The sequence below is a fragment of the Punica granatum genome, chromosome 2 (assembly GCF_007655135.1).
Source record: "Punica granatum isolate Tunisia-2019 chromosome 2, ASM765513v2, whole genome shotgun sequence".
In the NCBI taxonomy this organism is placed as follows: Eukaryota; Viridiplantae; Streptophyta; class Magnoliopsida; order Myrtales; family Lythraceae; genus Punica; species Punica granatum.
Genome location: NC_045128.1, coordinates 43,175,004 through 43,197,174, shown reverse-complemented (window position 1 = coordinate 43,197,174; position 22,171 = coordinate 43,175,004). Strand labels below are relative to the sequence as shown.

General features: G+C 36.8%; 2 protein-coding genes across 3 annotated transcripts; both read left to right on the top strand.

The window, feature by feature from the left end:
* Nucleotides 1-5: 5 nt before the first annotated feature.
* On the top strand, nucleotides 6-2,198 carry LOC116196948 (ubiquitin-conjugating enzyme E2-17 kDa). 2 transcript variants are annotated; one of them, XM_031526918.1, is made up of 5 exons: nucleotides 6-151; nucleotides 262-340; nucleotides 1,139-1,266; nucleotides 1,621-1,725; nucleotides 1,866-2,184. In XM_031526918.1, the coding sequence occupies exons 2-5, from the start codon at nucleotides 271-273 to the stop codon at nucleotides 2,007-2,009; spliced, it is 447 nt and encodes a 148-aa protein (XP_031382778.1). In that variant the 5' UTR covers nucleotides 6-151; nucleotides 262-270; the 3' UTR covers nucleotides 2,010-2,184. The 2 variants fall into 2 exon arrangements, with proteins under 2 accessions (XP_031382778.1, XP_031382777.1); XM_031526917.1 differs by having other exon boundaries at nucleotides 39-151; nucleotides 257-340; nucleotides 1,866-2,198.
* Nucleotides 2,199-16,007: 13,809 nt separating this feature from the next.
* On the top strand, nucleotides 16,008-18,176 carry LOC116194257 (ethylene-responsive transcription factor CRF3). Its single transcript, XM_031523022.1, has one exon. It carries the CDS (start codon nucleotides 16,659-16,661, stop codon nucleotides 17,685-17,687), a length of 1,029 nt encoding a protein of 342 aa, XP_031378882.1. The 5' UTR covers nucleotides 16,008-16,658; the 3' UTR covers nucleotides 17,688-18,176.
* The last annotated feature ends 3,995 nt before the right edge of the window (nucleotides 18,177-22,171 follow it).

Genomic DNA, 22,171 nt, shown 5'->3' with positions numbered 1-22,171 from the left:
CCTTCCTATCATCTTCTTCGTCTTCGTCCGCCTCTCCTCGCCGACCTTCGCAAGCAAAGTATAACCCTCCTTTTCTCTCTCTCTCTCTCTCTCTCTCTCTCTCTCTCTCATCCTTCCACACCGCGTCTGCCTCCTCTTCCTCATCCTTCAGGTATACGATTACGCCTCAGTGGCGTTGCATGTTTGTTTTGCAACTGTTGATTATTGTCCCTTTTCGATTTGGTCTGACGGGATTTTGCTCTGGTGTGGGTGGAAGACTAGGAGCTCGCGATGGCATCGAAGAGGATTTTGAAGGAGCTCAAGGACCTCCAGAAGGATCCTCCCACCTCCTGCAGTGCTGGTAAACTGATTCTCCTTCCCCAAATTCTGTTTAATTTTGCATAATCCTGCCTCCCAGTATGATCTCTTCGAGTTCGGGGAGGATATCTCTGTGTTTGAGTGCATATAGCATGATATTCACAGGCTTTAGTCGACGAAAATAGTTGGGAAACTGCCTATTCATGTTTGATTGGGAAATTTCGATCAAGTACTGAACTTTTTTGCATGTTGTTAGGCGGTATTGTTGGATACCAAGGTATCTCACCACGATTATTGTATCTGCGCTTTATGCCTACGCTCATCAAGCTCGTTTTATGTCGAAGTCCTTATTTAGTTCCTTGTATTAACAGCAATAGATTCTCCTTTCTTTTGACTGATTAATGATTATACATGTAAACATTACATTATACTTATGTTTTTTCCTAAAGATGTGTTTAAACTGAATTTTGCTGTTGATAAATTTAAGATTCACCTACTGATTGCGCAAAGTAACGTTCTTGTTACCTGCATCGAATTTGCAGCTAACTGGTATATCATCATCACCGAGTTGTATCCTCTCCTCCTCTAATGGGGAAACTTGATTGCCATGTTTTTAAAGTGAGAGAGTTGTTTAGGTTTTAGCTGTCATATCTAGTTTGTGGTCCTATCCGTGCCCCTCGGATTTCTGCAGATCTTCGATCTTGTAGGAAACATATTTTCATCTTGGAGGGTTCTAATTTTGACATAAATTTGCACGGCCCATGACTGGCTATCATCCTTTGTCAGTGATTTTGTTAATTTAGTTGTTGAGACACCTTTGTCTTTTTGGGAAACCTCGCAGGTCCAGTTGCAGAAGACATGTTCCATTGGCAAGCGACAATTATGGGTCCTCCAGACAGTCCTTATGCTGGGGGTGTGTTCCTTGTATCCATCCATTTTCCCCCAGATTACCCCTTCAAGCCTCCAAAGGTATTAAGCTGTTAGGCTGCTGTGTCTATTATTACTCGCAGTTTCGCAAGTATATTCCTCTAGAACTAAAAAGAATGATTTGAACGCCTTTTTAATCATCGGCAATTGATTGTTTGGTCTGGGAAATATGTTTGGTACATCTGCTTATCATTATAAACAATGACAAAACTGTTCAGTCAACTTATTAGAGTCTAGGGTGGCTTGTAGACTACTTTGCCGAGAGTGAGGTTGATTGTCTGGACTGATGTGTGCTTCCTGGAATATTCTTTTATGGAATGCTTCTTCTAGCCGACAATCACAAGAATTGCTGGTAGAAGATTGTCTGATATGTCTATGGTTGTTGACATGTTGTAGGTTGCCTTCCGAACGAAGGTTTTTCACCCAAATATTAATAGCAACGGGAGCATCTGCCTCGATATCTTGAAGGAGCAGTGGAGCCCTGCCCTGACTATTTCCAAGGTTAGTATCCCTGTTCAAGCTTCTTATAATCTTGCGATTATATCAGACAATATTATTATTTGACTTCATCTTGAGATTATATGCCTTTACGTTGCTCAACATTATCCCGATGAGCTGAAGATGGATGTTCTGTAAATCAGGTGTTGCTCTCAATCTGTTCTCTTCTTACCGACCCGAACCCTGACGACCCATTGGTGCCGGAGATTGCCCACATGTACAAGACGGACAAGAACAAGTACGAGACAAATGCAAGAAACTGGACCCAGAAGTACGCAATGGGCTAGTAGTGAAATGATGATATATTCTTGTGGGCCAAGTCTCCTTCCTTCCCCTCTTTAAGCTTAAACTTCATTCTTCCATGGAAGTGTAATATGTGGTGAAGTCCTTGAAATAAACTCGAGAACCCTTTTGACGGCAAGAAGCATAAATGGTGACATTGCTTTGTTATTAATTATCATATATCTATTCTGCCATTTCTTGCAAGTATTTACCCATCCTTGGGTCGCTCTTATTCCATGTGCCCGAGTACTCCTCGTCTTCTTTGTCAACTTCTTCCAGCGGCTATAGGTACTAAGAGGGATCTAACTCGGAACACTTAGGATAACAAAACAGTGAGATAGAGTGTCCAAATTTGAGGTTGGGGTCGAGTTAAGCATGAGATGTGGAGTGACTTCCTTTGAGGATACGGTTTGGGTCCTGCCCATGTTTCGTTTCGTTTCAGTGTCGATTTGTTCTATTTGCTAAGATCAAGGCCCGGTTTCGGCCTGGAAAAGCTCTCTGCCTCGGCCCAACTGTCTTCGTGTCTCCCTTTGCTTTTGGGCCACTACGCTATCGGTTCCTAGCTGGACAATATTTCAAGAGCAATGGCTCATAATCGAGTATGAATGCCTGCCGTGCTAATAATTAGTCATATCATATGTATTGCTTGCTGCTTGACGACTCCTCTCAGAACTGAGGAATCTCAATGGACTTACACCTTGTTCCTCTTATATGTAAACACACGTTGTCGAAGCTTTAGAAAATTTCTGGCGCAATGTTCTGATGTCAAATGTGCGGCAAGAATGACAAGGATGTAGTCTGCGTTATTTATTAATGAAAGAGCTAGGCAGCTTTGAAGTCAACTTTGTCGGCAACGCCACTTAATAATGCAAGTAGATAGCTAATTAGATCTTCAGATTTATTACTTAAAAATCAACTGATATAATATATATATATATATGTATGTATGTATTTTTGTATGTAGCAATTTATAACTTCATCTTCATAACAACGTGTTTGGCCTTTGGCGAGTTGCTGCCTTTTTTTTTCCTTTTTTTTTCTCGAGGTGGGAGCAACAATTTCTTTTTCTTTCGTTCCCTACTTGTTCACAAGTTGCCTTTTTATTTTTTGAATTGTTGGCTGAGGCTTTCGTTCAGAACATGGAAAGAAGATACATGCTTGGAATTTTTATTTAACGACTCCGAATAATAATGTTGAAGTAGATGCGAGGCTACTAGTCACCAAAAAAACGAAAAAGAAAAAGCGAGGCTACTGTCAATGGACATATGCCTCTTTGACATGAGTATATGTTAATTTCATACATGTATATATTGAGGTAAAAGAGGCAAGAGTACTAATAAAGTTTTTTACGCTAAATGGTAGGTATGCAGTAAAAATGTAATTTTTAGACACATGAAATGACACGTACAATTATGCGCTATGGACTTATATTTCAAAACCGTTTGCAGAAATCGTCTTTCTTCCACTGCCCAAATGTAAGAAAATAACTATTCAGCACCAAAAAAAAAAAGATTAAGAAAAAAACTAATTTATGCCCACTTTTCATCATATGAAATAATGGAAAGCTAATTGGCGGTCACCTTTTCATCTCATTTCTAAATGAGATGCTTTACTCTTTATCGGTCGATTCGACTCGAATTGAATTAGTCGAAATTTATTGGGCTTCTAGATATCAGAGCATATAAAAAAAAATTGATAAAACATTTTTATCTTTAATCTTTCTATATCAAAAAATATATAAAAGGTTTCACTTGACAAATATAAGATGTTTCAAAAAGTTATAAGCTTTTAGGCATGTACCACTTGATATTTAGAAGACTAATGAGTCTTACTAAACTATGTTCGAACCCAATCGATGTATCAAGGGATAAAATTTTATTTTTTTCTATTTACAAAATTTGAACTTAAAATGATATATTAGAAAAAAAATATATCAGATCACGTGATAAATAATTTTTTTTCGGTTACAAAGGGGCATAACGCCTAATACACGATAAATAGAATTAGAAAAATGATAAATGTATTCCGTACACTAAAACAATTTTTAATGGCCACCTTGCTCACCTCTCTCTCTCTCTCTCTCTCTCTCAAGGGGCGAAGAACTGAAACTATTCCTTGGAATTCCAACACTACTATATTATTATTAACATCACAGAGATTACACAGCACTAAACCCTTGAACTTTAGCCTTTAGGTGACCCTAATATAATAAACCCCTAAAATATCTTAGGACATGGTGACCCATGTCGTATCTGCCGCAAAATATTTTTTTATTTAATGAACTTACAAGCGTCGAATCTTCAACTATGTCAGTATCTCACTCACACTCACAGAGATATATAAATATATATTTTTTAACTAGACCAAAAAAGGAATAAAATAGTCATGGACAAATTGGTCGTGCCCACGGGTGGGGGACGGCAGGGTCCCTAAAAATCAGGTTCATTTAATTCTATTAAGACTTAATATTTGTATATCAACACCCAAACCTAATCTCAGTTTCATGTATCTCCAGGGTCTGTCGAATATTGTCTCTTCCGAAGACAAGATAGGCCCAACTGATCCCCACTCAATTTCTGAAAAGCATGATTTTCTGAAAGAATAAAATGGAAGATACATATGTAAACGTTAAATTTAAGATCTTAAATTTAAAATTCAAATGGAAAAAGAAAAGAAAAGAAAAGAAAATGGAAGATACATATGTAAACCTTTACAACCTCACCGAATTGCTAAATTAATAGCTTACTGTAACATGTATTTTTATATCAGAAAGGTGAATGTGTTTGTTCTTGGAAAGGAATGGCTCGAGCAGGCAAAAGGCACAAATTATTGGCATTACATGTCGATAATTATTTAGGGTTGTGACTATAATTTAGTGGCTAGTGTACGTTTTAATTAGATTGTTAATTATATATTTGTATATACATATATATAAATATATCAGAAGTGTTGAGCATTATAGGTCAATCATGGAGGACTCTCACTGGCAACCTGCCACTAAGATTTGCCGGACGGAATTGCGACAGCGTTTTTAACGACTCCGCTGTACGCTTTCCCTTTTTTCCAGGTATATTATTGGCTATATTATAATATATATATATAAACATACATTTATATCGATCATTATCATCATGGAAAATTCCATAATTAATTATCTCGATCGAGTCACATTAATCGGACTCTTGCGACATTGTTTTCAGGAGGCTACAATAGCCTATGAGATCGTCAAATTTGCAGTTGATATTTGTATTTTACTTCTTAGCTAGTCCTCTCATGCACCGGTTAATTAAACTGAATGCTCGAAAAATTTAGGGAAAAAAAACTTATACATCCTTCCTAATTGATAATCGAAAAGATTTATAAAATATTTTATGACCATCCGAATCAAACGATGCAACAATACCGACCTTCAATTGTCTTTTAATCATAAAACTATGCATATATATATATATATATATCTTCAATTGTGTTTTATGATTAAAACTATGTGTATATATATATATATATATAGAGAGAGAGAGAGAGAGAGTCATGCATTAATTTTTAGCAACTCCATTGTTTCAAAACATGTATATCTATATGTATATTTATCTGTATATACACACACATAATTCAAGAACAGGGTTATTGTATAGACAGAGACAAGAAGACAACCAAGAAAGGATGATCGACCAGAAACATTTTCCAATGTAAAACCCACAATTTGAGGGGCATTCCATTTAATGAGACGCAATTTCCAAAAGCTCCTTTCTTAGCTAGCTAGTTAGCTATTCCTATTTGTATAATCTCCCACTCCCACAATTCGTAGCATTTTTTGGACTTCCAAGCCAATTAGAAACAAATTGCATTTGTCGCATCTTACACATATACCACACATATACCCCCAACAGAATCAAGACCCACGTAATTTCAACAATATATTACGCCCTAGGATAAATATGCATGTTTGTTAATATATATATATATATATATTATAATAAATATTAAACTCTTTTTATGAATTTTATCATTTACGCAATGTGTGCTTGAATTGAGTTTGTTAATCAATTTATTACCGTAGTAGTTCACTGATCTATTAGGCCCCGTTTGGATTGAGAGTTAACTGATTTTAACTTTAACTTTAACTTTAACTCAACACACTACACAACAAAAATACACATTTTCCAATTCAAAAATTTTAACTTTAACTTTAACTCAACACACTACATAATAAAAACACACGTTTCCCAAGTCAAATTTATAATCACATCTCATTTATCCTTTTCCAAAATCAAAATCAAAATTAAAGTGACTTTCACTTTTCTCGAGCAAATAACCAAATTTTAGTGGATATCTACAAGTCACAATTAGTGTTAATAATCCACAAAAAAAAAATGCTATACGCAGGCTCCTGATATATATATATATATATATGAAATAAAGACATAACTAATATAGATAAATAAGATGGTATCTAATCTATAAAAATAATATATATGCATAGGGATAGTCCAAATCACCCCCACATGGGGAGGCACACGTGGTGGTCATCGGTCAGCGCTAGGCCGGTAAAGGCGCCGGTCACCGGTTCAGTCGACCAGTTAAGTGTCTCGGTGGCGGGACCCGCTGGCTGAACCGGTCACCCCACTGTCGTCCAGTCTCGAGACAAAATCCCACAAATGGGCCGGTTTATGAAATGTTTTATAATATAATCACCACATATTATGAGAAAGATATGTATGCGTCTCGTCCATTGATTAAACCATCGTGTTATTTATTAATTAAAGGAAAATAATTCATCGTCACTGAAAAAAAGATATACCACAGAGGAGATTCAGTACAATGAACTTGTCATCATCGACTGCAAAATTATTCTCATTGGGACGTATGTATGTAACGTCCCGCTGCTTGGTGAATTAACTACATATAAAAAGTACGATTGATGTACGTTGAAACCATAAAGGCTCATATGATTATATTGGGATTGGATTCATTGAGTCTTTCGATCAGTTTATAAAATCAAGTCTCTCTAGCTAGCTAGATTATCTGTCCGTAAATTCTTGATCCCTGCCAGGCCATACACATGCACGTGTAATTGCATGCAGCACGTAAAAGGTCGAAGAAAATACTTGGTAGGGAGGAGATTGCATTCTTTTCTTCTAAGAACCCTAAAAAAGGGTTCCCGATGCAATGCGATGAATGCATACACGTCTCTTCCAATACACAGAAAGACAGATTATTACTATATATAGTTATTATTCTATAGGGAAAACTTATACATTCCGTCCTTCAAATTACTTTTCTATTTTAATTATTTTTTATAATTTTTTTATCGTTTACATCCTATAATTTTGAAGGCTTTTCTATTACAGTTCTTTTCCTTTTTCTTGGTTCGGTTTCATCTAATTCCTTTGCTTACTTTTCTGTTTTCATCCTTTTATTAAATTTTTTATTGCAGAAATTTTTAATTTTGGTCCTCAACTTTTTGTAACTACTTTTTTTATCATAATTCCTTTTTTAGTTCATCTTTTTCTTAATATTAGACGTTTTATGCTTATAATTCTACTGCTTAATTTTCCGTAAAAATGCTCACACAATATTTTAGAAATAATTTTTTTAATTTTTTTTAAATAAATCGAAATAATAAAAGCAAAATCATGAACCTATTTGAGTTGATGAGAGGGATCGAGCCTTTAGATTGTAGGCAATCTTGGCAAGGGCAGTTTGTGTTGGAACCATCAGTACCCAAATTTGCAAGCAAAGAAACGGGAAAATATAGAAAAAAAAATAGAGGCAATGAATTATGCTTGTGATGGAATGAATGATGTCGTAAAGCACAATGATAGCTGTGATTGCAAAGAGAAAGATTAATAGATCTATAAACTTAAGGTGACCTCTCCTAAGACGGTGGTGCTCGGCGTCATCCTTTACCATCGCCTTTCTCCTTCTCAAATTATCATCATTCATTTAACGGTTAGCACCACTTTAGTTGAGGTTACTTATACCTCAAACTTCGAGTAGATTCAATACTTCACGTTATTATTTTAATTTATTATTATTATTTTAATTTTGAAAAGTAATTATTTTTGGTGGACTAAAATGAATGAAAAAGTAGTTTTTATTTCAAGAAATGTCGTGTTGGTAAAACGTTTAACGTTGAGGCAATATTTGACTAACAAAAAACAATTCAGGCAAAAGGAATAGTAAAAAAAATGTTGAGCACCAAAATTAAACTTTTTCTTAATAATTATTTTGATAAAAAGATCTAAATAGAAAAACAATTAAAGGTATTGGACGAAATCGAACCAAGAAAAAGGAAAAGGTTTGAAACATAAAAAATTAAAGGTATAGGATGTAAACGATAAAAAAAGGACTAAAACAGAAAAATAACCAAATTTAGAGGACCGAATGTATAATTTTTTCTTACTTTATATAAAATATATGCGCACACTGATTAACTGTCCTGATCAGTCCAATATAATGAACATCGAGAAAGGGTAGGGGAGGGGCTCGCTAGGGCATATGAAGTCCGGTTCAATTAAATTTTACCGCTTGATGATATTAAAATGCTGCCCTTTACGGAAATCAATGTTTATATATACATATATAATTAACCCGAAAACCCCCCATTTATTTTTCTTTTGCTAATTTCTAGTAACTATATAGTAGAAAACCTCTTCCTAGGCTAATGTGTCATATATATAGCCTGGTTTTAGTTTCTCAGTTTTTTCGACATGTTGGCAACTTATTTGGTCGGCATAATTAATCAATTTCTTCTCTCCCAAAATATAATTCTCGGCTTTCGCAAAAAATATTATTGCTTTAGTTTATAATACCTTTGGGATCATTACTTATATGCATAACTACATAATGTCAATGTAATTAATTATAGTCGGTGGTACGTTGTTTAATGTAATTAATAATATGTCCAAAGCTGAATTTCCATTATTCTTTTCCCTAGATTTAAAGAAACATATCGGTTTCATTATTAATATTATACCTTCGGATCATTATTACTAATAGCCAGAAATAGTTACATTTCATACGCAACATGTATGTACGTCCGAAGTAGAATTTTCTTTTTGTCTAGATTTTATTTTGTGTTGACAGCAGATATACATATATACATATTGTTAGGATCTCGGTTTTCGAACCTTGATCTCGTGCAGATCACGAGTCTCGAGCAACTTGCAAAAAGGGAAAGAACGGGAGGAAATTCCGATTTCCCTCTCAGATGCTTAAATAAGATTTTTTTTTAGAAAGGTAAAAGAATTGTACCCGAGGTTTAGGAGTACCTGGAGAGGTATTTATAAGTGTCTCGAGATATGTATATCGGAATATCGTAATATGTGTAGTATATTTGATAACAAATAACAAATAGATATACTTGTCATATATAACATTAGCGATAGGGAATATTGTCTTATGAATAAGATATACATATCAGTAGAATATTCAAGAGATAATATCAAAAATATTATGAGATATAGATAGAGAAATATTCTCAATAGGATTTAGTTATCCAATTTAGAGTATCAATGTGAACCAGAACGGTAAATCAGGCCAAACAGGTCGGGCTAATGTTATGGTCCTTAACACATATATATACTTGTGCTCTCGTGCTTTCGCGGTTCCCACTAATTTGGGTGTGAACGAACTTATTGTTACACAAAGCGAAGTTATTAGATATATATATATATATATATATATAGATATAGTCAAACAGGTAATAACATAAATCATGTGCATGTGTATGTTTCATTGTTTTTCCTTTTCATATTCAATGATGAATATATAATGGTAATGAATTTCTAAGAAAAAGAAATGAGTTTGTATATGAATATGAGATTTTTGTCCTTCTTACCTTTGGAGACATTGAAAGTCTAGTAATAGATACAGACGTTGATCTTTGTAGCCATATGGATATATATATATATATATATATATATATAAAGTTAATACGCATTAATCTACTCAAGTCTGTTGACAAAATTTACGGAGCTCGTGTTTATTGCTTTAAGGACTACTACGAGTGGCACATATAATGCATGCACGTACAGAGATACATGCATAAAATATTTATGTATAAACTATCAATCTTAATTGCAATAAATCTGAAAAATGAAGTCTAAACAAGAATATAAATATTGGTTAATTAATAAAGTTCCTACCGCCGGTATCAGTGCTTAATTATTAGTTTAAATTAAACTTTTTCAGAAGTGGGTCTTAATTTCACCCTGCAAGAAGGGGAGAAGAAGTCAAATATTTAGTGAATTCTCCGATTAAACTCGTCATTGGGCAAGAATAAATCCAATAAGATGGATTGATTAATTAATTAGTGAGAAAATCAATGAATAGTCAACCTGCCTGATTTTAAGTCAGAAAAGAAGTCGCATGCACGTCGTGAAGTTCAGGTTCGTATATATGCATGTACAGGAGAATTAATGCCCTGATTTATTTGTGGTCTCCTTATCTTTCTTACTTAGTTAATTATTATATTTTATTCTCTAATATGTTTGTAGTAGAGACACACATGATGATCATCAAAATTATATTACTCTATATATATTCCTAAATCAGAAAGATTCATTAAGGTCGAGTACTATATTCAGTACTTCCCAGGAGATGAAGTATTTCCAAACTAAGCATCTCCGATTTTTAGATCCAAATATATTATGGTTTCCGATGCTTTTTGATTACTCACCAGTCACCGGGATATGTCAGCCTTGGACCTTAGGAACTACATTATCGATGTTAGACGCATATAGCACTATGTACATATGCAATGTTTTTCTGCCGTCTAAAAAGAAGCTATTGATTTGGGAAACCTCTTAGTCTAATTATATACTAATGTTTGCTAGATAACGTCCTTATATACCTATCTATCATTCACATATACACACGCCTTCACACAATTAATTATAAATAATTAAGATAAGACGAGAAGTTAGATCATGATCTATACAAGTGTACGTGTTTTGTTCCATGACAACTTGCTTAGTATAGCAACCCTTACACTGGGCAAGCATGCAAATGTTATGGAATTATAGGAAGGGGATGTATAGAGAAATCTCATCATTGATCTTGAACCCTATCCTTGATTAAATATTAAAAAATATATATATAAATAAATTGTAAATTCATATATATGGACAGGAAGAGCCTGGACGTCCTTGAACAATCTAATGGCACAGCTTGCTATATGTATTGATTCAAGCAAATATAATGATTGAAAATTCTCGAGAATAATTAAATCAGAGAGAGAGAGAGGATGATATAATTGCAGCGGAGTGTGCGTGTGTGTGCGTGAGAGTGATAATTAATTTAGCAAAACATCTCTTGCTTCTAAACGAAGCTTTATGACTAATTGGTTCTTTCACTCCCAATTTAATTTTTTTGGGTGTGAACTCTGGTATTCGAAAATTCAATTAGGTTTCGACTAATTCAGTCGAGTCAGGTCGGCCCACTAAGAGGTAAAACTCTCATAGAGTGAATTTTTTGCATTCATAAGGACTCGAACTCGAATCTTGTTTAAGTGGAATAAATACTGAACCGTTTGAATCAACTCACATTGGTAATTTAATTTTTATTTCGTAATAATTATGTAAAAAATTTAATGTAGATACTTTACTAATTTAATCCGTCTCAACATTGAATATTTTGTTTTATTAATTACTTCCCCGAATTAAATTTTAATTTTAATTCGCCAGCTACATCAAAGTTCGAGCTTCGGCCACACTCACATATATTTTAGCGGGGGCAATGCACATTTCAAGAAGGGCAGCTGGTTTAGGAAAGCTTCAAAGGTCGTGTTTCGAAATGGCCCATCTTTTTAGATTATATCTTATTAATTGGGTACATTTTCATGTTAATTTCTCCACTTTTTTTTTCTTCTTTTTAAGATTATCACTGATTGGAAATATATGCATGAGGAGAATTATTCCCCCTTCCTTTCTTTCCATATAAATTTAATTTGTTTCCTTTATTATTTCCTTTATTGTTTTCTTTTATCGCCGGTCCTTGATGTTGTTAACTGTTAATTTACAAAATGACAGTCGACACAACTGTTAATTTTCTCAAGTAATTAAACTGGGAGCTGAATTCACAGCTGAAAATACGTACAGAAACTAAAACTTAGTTGGTGGATTTTACGCTAATGACATCTTCCGTAACTCAAAAATGGCTTAGCAAACATCCAAATGCATGTGACCAAAACAATTAATTTATTTACACATAAACAAGGAGTTGATATTTTTCTCACCTATATAGTGTGTGTGTGTGTGTATATATAGAACTAATTAAGCTAGCGAATGGAGCAAAAATCAAAACACTGCCATGAATATTATTAATTTAATTTGAAACGCGTAGACCATCAATATCTCCTCATCGGGTTATTTGTCGAGCTTCATGTAGTTTGATAGCCTGTCCTTTTGTTCATGGCTCTGATCATCACTTGCCTCCAAGTTAATTATATAAGAGTATTCCCCCGACCACACCCTTCGAAATTTGTCCTCTCTCTCACGTTAGCATGCAGTCGCAAATTTATGCAGTACTTAGCTAGCTATTTTATCTTAGTTTCTGATCGGAAGACGGTTTCTTATAATCAGTACACATGCACATACGGCTCATCTCTTTCTAACGTGCATGCTTAAATTACATGTAGCATATGTGTGGTGGAGATTATTTCTCTAGCAAAGAGACATAATAAAAAAAATTTCAAAGCCCCTTTCCCATCACAAACGTCAAAAGTTTGGCGGACTGGAAGGGGCAACATACAGTGACAAAGTTAGGTGATTTTTTCCCCGCCATCGATTCGACATGAAAAGGAAATAAAACTGAAGTCACCGTTTTTGCTTTTCCCTTAAAATTCACGAGTCTCGTACAGAAATAAATGAGAACTGAAAATAAAGAAAATGCCATTTTTTAAAAATTAATTCTTTTGCAATCTTCTTTTCGGTATTAGCTTTCTTGCAGTGTCGATGAACATAGTACTTTAAGTTTCATGGAGTTCTTCTCTGAAAAATGAAAAAAATTATCTTGCATTTTTTTGCTTGCTGAGAAACACCAATAATCGCTTTATCTATTAGTTATAACCTCGTTAATTTGACAAGAAAGACAACAATATGCCTAGTATGAGCAGACACCGGAGCTAAAGTAGTGGGAAGATATACAATTCTCAGTCATCGGGACAAGACCCTGCATGCATTTTTTCATAGAAGCAGAAAAATAACATATAGTTAAATCGAAATTTATGATAAGAAAGAAAACCATAAATATATATAGACGACAACAATGATCGATATTTTCCTGTATAGTTCATCATATGCAAAGTGCAAACCACACAAAAACAATTAGTAGGTGCGAGCTACAACAACGGATTTGAATCCTTTTCGAGCTCATAACATACAAGAGGGCATAGTGTTCTTTCCATTGTGTTATCAATAGGGGTTCATGTGACAATGTCTGATGTTAACACGCATCATCATCATCATCATCATCATGTGCATTGTACCTTCTCAAGAACATCTTCCCAATTATTAGCTCCACTCTCTTTTAAATCTTACCTTCCAACGTGCTAAGCCTTTCCATACCATGTACTTCCTCTTGTTTGCCCACAAAGTATCAAACTCTAATAAATGCCATTGCCACTTCCCGAAGAAATTAAATTAAATAAAAAAAATTAGACCAACATTGCAGAAAATGCAGGGGGAAAAGAAAGATATATGGAATGCATGGCCGTATGTATTGGGTTGACTACAACACTCTAAACAGAAGCAAATGACATGTAAACCAAAAGACCTCTCATAATCCAAAACGGCAAAACTCTATTGCTCAACGCTGAAATAATTATAGGAGCATATATACCTAATGGCGAAGATGCTGAGAGCTCACCAACCAATCATTGAGCGACACGTAAGGACAGGGAATGCCGAGCTGGACTGATGACGGCCGGGTCTCCACATCACATGTAATGACAAATTACTTCTTTTTAATCACACTCTAATATATCGGATTGTGTGGGTGATTATGGGTATTAAGGGACAAAAAGAGTCGGCTTCTTTGTTTGATATAACGTTGGGGGAGTCTTTGATGATTCGCATGATTAATTTCGAGTTAGGAAAGTGAGGAATATATATCGAAATAAATCTTAAATCGAGCTCGAGGCCGGTCTAACCCCATTGGTTGATTTTCAAGTTGGTGGACTATGAGATCATAATTAATTAAGGACAATCGAATTTTTATTAATATTAGTTAAGTTTCACCTTTTGTTTTATTCATGTCTTCAAAATCAAAGACAAGTTAGCCAAAATTTAATGTCTACCTTCAGAATTTTCGCCGAGTTCATTCTATTAATTAATTTGTTCTTCTTCCCCAGTCGTTGGATGTCTAAGTTGGATGCTGACAACACAATAAATGGTAGTGCAAAACTTCGACACTGTTCAAATCCAAAAATGAGACAAACTCCCCAAAAAAGAAAGACAAAATAAATCATTATGAGACAGTATTTTCGTTGTCTAATTAAATTCCCCTACTTTATTTGGTTACTTGATTTAGCAGGACAATCCAATTCATACAATTTGGAAAATACATGGTTTGCACATTATTGCAGAGTTAATTCCGACTTAATTATGTGTTCTGGATAGTACAACCACTCTAATCAATTCATTTAAAGTGAAAGAATTTTACAATTTTTATTTTCTGAGAAGGCTATTGTTTATAATTAAGCGACAGTAATAACTAGCAGACTTATGAAGTTCCCATTATGGCATTCTCTATTAAAATTTCAAATGATTGGCATACGATTCTCGCCCCAAATGAAGAAATTGTTAGTTAATTTTTTATGGCAAAATATTTCATACCGACCATCTATTTCTTGGATACAAAATAAGACTAGAAGTAAAGGAATACGGCATTAAAAAGAAAAAGTATATAAAGGGGTTTGATACATTACCTTTTTCTTATCGCAATTTGGTAAGATTTACGACTAAGAAAATTTTATTTCTTACCAGTCCGATATGGCCTGAACCTAGTGTTCATTGGGCTTTGGGTCACACTGATACCGAAAGCAAAAAAAAAAAAAGAAGGAAAATCTTTGCTTTTGATGCGACTATTACGTTTAGATGTTCCCATACAAGACATGTCTATGCTAGCGAGAAGACATGTAACATAGTAAAAGTGTATGCACAGTATGGAATATTGACGCTTCATAGCCTGATTTTTTGTCGAAAAAAGAAATGACACTGCTGGATATATACATATGATGTGAAAAACTGAAAATGGTAATCAGCTTTCTCGGGGTTAAATATACATACCATGCGAAGTTCACCCCAAATAAAAAAAAAAATGCCAGCTTAGTATGAACTGGTTTGTGACAAGCCCCTAGGGGAGTTACCAGAATTAGTTCAGGGGCATATTTGGAATAACAAAGCTGGGGTTAATTTGAGCCAGTTGATATTACGGGTGTTGGTCAAAGTAAGGGGGGGGGGGGGGGAGAAAATATTAAAAACCAATTAATAAATTGTTTTTTTTCCTTATTTTTTCACCGGGAAAATAGTTTTCAACGGAGGGGCCAGTGACTGTGTGGGGGAGGCCGGATATCTTGGGGCTCACGTGACTGGTGGTCACGCTCCCCTAGACTCGCACTTGCTGCTGACTCACCACCCCGGTGGAATCGCTCCCCGCTGGGGATATGGTCCCGGGTCCCACTCGACACGTGTCCTCCATCCAACGGGATAGACGTTATGCGGCGGCCCGCACAACACATAATCCTCACGGCCGTTGCCGGAATCTTCGGCTCCGGCGAGGTGTGAGTTCACTTCCCAAAACTGCCCCTCTCCCCTCCCCTCGGAGATATTTTTTTTCTTTTTATGTTTTTCGTTTTCTGGAAAAGTGGGGAACAGTAAGTAAATAAATTTGTGGGGTTAAATGGAAGGAAGGGAAAAGAAAAATAATTAAAGGGGGAAATGACAATTCCAAAAAGAAGAGAAATTAATTAATTAATGAAAATGGGATTAGCAATTCCGGCTGGTCGAGATCCTATAAAACAACCTATTAAAAAAAAAAAAAAGAGATCCTATAAAACAGCGATTTCAGTGTTCTCCCTCTCTCTCACTGTGAACACTCTGCTCTGCTCCCTCGACACATTTCTCTCTCTCTCTCTCTCTCTCTCTCTCACCCGCACAAACTCACTGTGTTCTCTGCTCGCAACAACTCCTCCTCCTCCTCTTTCTGGAATCTCATCTCCTTCTCCCCGCCCCACCATTGCTGTTTGTTTGATCATCCGAAGATTTAAGCATAGAAGGCGGTTCCTTTCTTGAGAATCTTTTCCTTTTTTTCCAGATTTTTTGTCCCCGTCTGCTGAAGAAGTTGAGCTTTCGAGGTCTCTCTTTTGAGCAGATTTTTGAACCGTCCCTGTCTGTGTTGTCTGTCTTTGTGGTTATCTCCAAACAAGGTTTTTGAAGCTTCTTCTTCACGGCTCTCCACTTCACCTTTTCTGGGTCTCCCACCACTGCTCTCTTTATTCCCGTCCATAGCCACGCTGATCCTCTGGTTTCCATTTCCGATGCAAGAGTGAGAGAGAGACAGAGACAGAGAAGAGAATCAATATATCTTCATCAGAGATCATCACTGAGAGACCCAAAAAAAAAAAGAAGAACGAAAAAGGAAGCTGAGAAATGGACCGAAGCATCCTATGCCCGATCAAGTACACCGAGCACAGAACCCTCTCCAAGAAACTCACTAAAACCCAGAAATCCTCCGGCCCTCGGAACCCTCCCTTGCCCAGAACCGTCCGGATATCCGTCACCGACCCCGACGCCACCGACTCCTCCAGCGACGAGGAGGCTGACCCCTTCTTCTGCCGCCGTCGGGTGAAGCGCTATGTATCCGAGATCTCCATCGAGACCAGCTGCAAGACCGCGCCCACCCCAAGCAGCCGCAAGAGGAGCTCCAGTAGTATAGGAGAGTCCCCCGCCGCTACTTCGAGGAAGCCGCTGAAGGTTCCCTCCGCCGACGGTAATGGCAAGAAGTTCCGCGGTGTACGGCAGCGTCCATGGGGAAAATGGGCGGCGGAGATTCGGGACCCGGCTAGGCGGGTGCGCCTATGGCTGGGAACCTACGATACCGCCGAGGAGGCTGCTATGGTGTACGACAACGCTGCTATCAAGCTTCGTGGGCCCGACGCGCTGACCAACTTCGTTACCCCGCCGTCCAAAGACAAGGCCTCTGAGGGGGTTAACGTCGACGTTAGCGTTAAGGTTAACGTTAGCGATCCATCAGTCTCAGGATATGACTCCGGCGAGGAGTCTCACAACCTCTCTTCCCCAACTTCAGTACTGCAGTTCAGGACCCAGTCCTCCAGCGACGACGCCGAGCCGGTTCACGAGCCGAGTCAGTCCAAAACAGTCGAGGAGGTTCAGGAGTGTCAAGGGGAAACGAGCCTGTCAGAGTCAGCCGAGTTCTTGCAGCTCGACCTGCCCCCGTTCATGGACGATTTCTTCAACTTCCAACCGCCGGACTGCACGCTCTTCGACGATTCCGGGGCGCTGCACAGTAGCCTGCAGAGTGAGGATTACTTCAGCGACTTGTTCCTGGAGACACTGCCTGACGATTTCCCGTCGCTGTGCATCGACACGTGTCCGGTGGATGACTACTTTCAAGACATCGGCGATTTGTTCGCATCGGACGCTCTCGCGGTCCCATGAGAAGCTGGAAATGGGGCTCAGGCTCACCCACCCGTATTAGGAAGGGGGCGACCCAGTGAGAGTGATCGTTTGAGTTGAGGCGTCGCCGCTGCTGGCTTGCCGGTTGGTTTCTCGGCAGATTTTGTACCGGCGGCGACCGTTCATGGGCCAGTTTTTTTTTTTTTTAAATGGGGCTTATTATTATTACTGTTGCCTTTTTTTAAAAAAAAATTTTAGGAGTTTTAAATTATTTATTTTTTGTTGGTAAATCTCCGTTAAAACTTAACTGAGATCTGAGAGTGGGAGAGAGCAAGTAGTCGTCGTGAGAATAAATAAAGCTGTAAAATCTTTTTTATTTTTATTTTTTTGCCCAGAAAGTAATTAATGCTTAATGTGTAATCGAAATTGCATTGTCCGTCTGTCCATTTTGTCAATTCCCACGTGGCAATGGTCTTCGTGTGTGAATGACGTGGCTTGAGTCAAACGTCCACGTGGCATTCCCTTTGCCTCCCTTCTACTTTTCCAAATAAGGAGGCGCGATTTGCGGTTGGGGCGGTTCGACCGACTCAACTTGGTGAGACTCGTGCGCTTTTAATTTCTTTATATCTTCTCCGCTGTATTTGCTTTCTTTAATTCCCTCTTAACAAACTTAATTAATGGGGTTGGCCGTTTCTAGTTTCTAATCGAACTTATATATAAGAGGTAGAGTTGTGCGAATGGAGTCATTAGTTACCAGCAGCTGGTTGGACAAACAAGGGGCTCAAATTCATTAGGGACAATTCATGGTACGTATGATCGAATAGGCCGGCCATGTCTCCGATCTTTAATACTAAGGGCAGGTGGTTGGTTGAAATGGATCGTGATACCGCCCATCTTGAGAAATGTCAGTCGGAATTCGATAAAGCTTCCAAAGTGGTAGGAGAAAAAATGTCGAAATATTTAATTCCTAACTTTAAAATTGTTTAAATGGTCTTTTCAAGGATTGCCGGATAGTTTGGAACAAATGCACATCTCTATTCTTAGTCAGTCGATGTTTTCTTTGCCGCTCTTTCATTTATTTATATTGGCTGTTTATAAGTCAAGGCCATGGGAATAGCATCCGGGAGAGAGAGAGAATTAGTCAAATCTCTCTTGCTCTCTATATTTTATCGACGATTCCATTCTCATATCTTTGATTTTAACCTTTTTTGGTTTGGGTCAATGATTTTAACTAATTTTCCACACAAAGGAATTAACTGTTACGAGGTTGGCTTCTTTTCCCTCCCACAAGCTTGCCAATTCCGTTGATTCTCCCAACCCGACCTTGCAAACTTTTCAAACAATTGCATGATGTTTTTAAATAATCTCGAGATGTGATGCAGGTGATGAATTGCACTTTCATCGGGGGAAGAATTTTATTCTTAATATACAAGTTCGAAACCTACAAAAAAATAATTTGTGGCCATAATAACTTAACATCCAAATGAAAAAAAAATCGCAATCTCTCTGAAAAAAATTAAAGAAAATTGTCGCATGGTAGACATAGAAGAAGAATCTAATGGCTTGTGTCTAGATTACATGTGCAGGCGTCTATCTGATCTACCTAAATATGGCAAGAAAGACTTTTACTATGCGACTGCTTGTCCCATCTTTTGCAGTTCATAATTACATGTTGGTGCCGATCTATGCAAATTTCGACTCTTTTTTTTTATGTTCATTTAGTTTTCCTAATTAATGAGCTGGAACAAAGAAGAATTTCATCAATGTGAGATCCCGTCTTTGCAAGTGGAATCCTTTCGTATACTTTGCAAATGCAACATCTTGCATAGATCAATATTCATCGTTCCTCCGCGTAGTTAATTGCTTCTCGTATGTATGAGTCGCTTCTTACAAAAATCTGTAGCCGCCTTTTGCTTTTGACTTGGATCTATATATATATATATATATATATATATATAGAGAGAGAGAGAGAGAGAGAGAGAGAGAGAGATCACATACACACGAGAGATTGCTTCAAGTATAATCAACAATGAACAAAATTGTTCAATGACAATTAAAAATGTGGTCGAGGAAGAATTAATGTTCCTTTTGCCTTAAAAGGGCCCTTCAAAGATTTTATTCTACACTGGTCGGAAAGTAGCAAAAAAATTATCTTATCTTTAAGGTATATACAATATATGCTTTGGTCATGGATATATATATATATATATGTGTGTGTGTGTGCATATATAATTGGGCAAAACCTGCAGAGATATGTTATCGTTGTTGCTTATGTCTTACTCAAAGAGCTCAAACACACATGAAATTCCTGCAGGCGGGGGCCCTGCTTGAAGCCACCCCCCTAAATCTATAATTATGTCCCAGCCCCCACAACATATACTATAATTCTTAATTAATTTTCTTTCTATTTATATATATATATATGAATATGAATACATATATTTAAAAGAAAAAATGTGGTTTGAAGATGAGTTGATTTTTTCATGGATTGTGATCCACGCGCCTTCCACACCTACAGGGAGGGTTTGTGTCGTGTTGTATGTGGGAAATGTTTTTTTTTTTACATACATACGTTCCATAATAATAATTATGTCCCTTTGGCTTTGGAGAGATATATATCCTCACACAGCCTTAACTTTTTGCCACCGTAATGATGTCGCCGGTGCACATAAAATTCTCCTTTTCACTTTGCGCTCGTGGAAAGCTCTGTGTGAGCAGTAGTAGCACCCAACAAATATTCAACCTCGCAGTACATCCTCTATATTTCACTTCCATCTCTTAAGAAGGCTTTTCGACCCTGTCACGACTCACGAACCGAGGACATTCAGCAGCAGCTTGCATGTCCAAGTTGAACTTATCATCAGCCAGTCAATTGCAGCACGTAAAGTGCAACGATAAATATATAGTACGATGCAATTTGCTTTTTCTCCATTTGACTTATAGATCGATAGACATGGGATTCGATAATTATAGCTAGCCAGTCACGTTTATTTATATAGTTTTACATTGATCTGGGTTTATCTTGCATATATAATTACTTACCAGTTTCTAAATGTGAAGAGTACATTGGTGAATGATGATCATCAGCAGAAGCCTTTTCACATTTGAAAATCAATTGAAGAGTGTGGTTCTGTGTACACCTACTAACAAAGGGAATGATATTTGCATGAAAAAATGGAAAGTAATATCCAATTTAATTTACTCTAGTTTAGAGGAAAAAGACATAGTGTTGGCTGATGCACTTGCTTAGAAATTAAAAGGTTTCAAATCTAATCCTTGCTAATAGTATTAACTGTGCTAATTTATTTAAAATGTGGATTATATTTTATAATACCCTTAGCCTCCTTTGTAATCGAAACAAATTATTATGAATTAAATGAGATGAAATAATAGACAAGATTAGTTTTTTCAATGCGCAACTCGGTGTCCCAAAGTCCTCTAAGCTCATACATATATATATATATATGATATCTGTACTTTCTTTGAATCAGTATATCTTTTGAATATTATAGAGATTAATAAACCAACAAAAATAATCCTACGCCACGAGAAGAGAGAAAGAAGCTGAACCCTGGCTAGGAAATTGATTTAATTAGGAAAGGTTACAGGGCCTGCTAATTGATAGACAAAAGGAGAGTACTTGAAATGATCATGAAATGATTGTAAGGAGCGGCTTTTCACACTTTAAAGTTTAAATACATTATCTAGATAGATAGCTAGCCCTCTGTGTTTATAATTGTGTATGTGCACTCGATGTCTCGACTGATGTTCTACTTTAATTTTTATTTTCCCCTCTTCTCTATAATATCTCTCTAATTTATTTATTAAAAAGCAACTTGGCATGATTTCCATAAATTTCGCTCGTCATACCAATTGGACAGGTAGAACATTTTTCCTCCGAACAGCTCGATCAGTGTCTTCACAGACAATGAAGCAGTACCCAACGACCTTGACTTGTATGTCCTGAAAAGATCGCATGTCGTCTTGACGTGGTGCATACCATATAAAGATTGAACTGCGCACAATGTGTGTAAGTTTGGGGATTTATGTGGAATCGAGGAGAAATGAGGTACTGGAGAGTGAAAAAAGTTTGTGAACAGGTCGGTTGGGACAATAATGACCATTAACTACCTACTTGGGGCAACTTAACAGCAACCGAGAGTACCACGAACACGATGGTCTAGTGGTTAAGTATTAAGCGCTTCACTTAAACATCACGAGTTTGAATCTCACTGAGAATGTAGAGCTCACCACTATATGGGTGTATCATGAAATGGCGATGGCCGGCCCATAATACTTGATCCAGTGGGCCTTGAACTTAATTTACTAGTGTGTTGGTGGGGTTGCGGTGATCAAGTTGGGGCTAAAAGTCTCAGCGAGCTATGGCGAAATGAACATTCCGTGGCGGTTAGGTTCCCTTAGTTGGGACAGCCACAGTGAACTAATAATTAGATCTAACCTTTTTTATTCAGCAAAAAAAAAAAAAAACAGCAACTGACAGTTTTCTCAAATTACTTAATTCTCGC

Coding starts and splice junctions, on each gene's coding strand:
- LOC116196948 (XM_031526917.1), top strand. CDS start 271: ATGGCATCGAAGAGGATTTTGAAGGAGCTCAAGGACCTCCAGAAGGAT. Junction 1,267..1,620: donor ACCCCTTCAAGCCTCCAAAG/GTATTAAGCTGT, acceptor GACATGTTGTAG/GTTGCCTTCCGAACGAAGGT. Junction 1,726..1,865: donor CTGCCCTGACTATTTCCAAG/GTTAGTATCCCT, acceptor TCTGTAAATCAG/GTGTTGCTCTCAATCTGTTC.
- LOC116194257 (XM_031523022.1), top strand. CDS start 16,659: ATGGACCGAAGCATCCTATGCCCGATCAAGTACACCGAGCACAGAACC.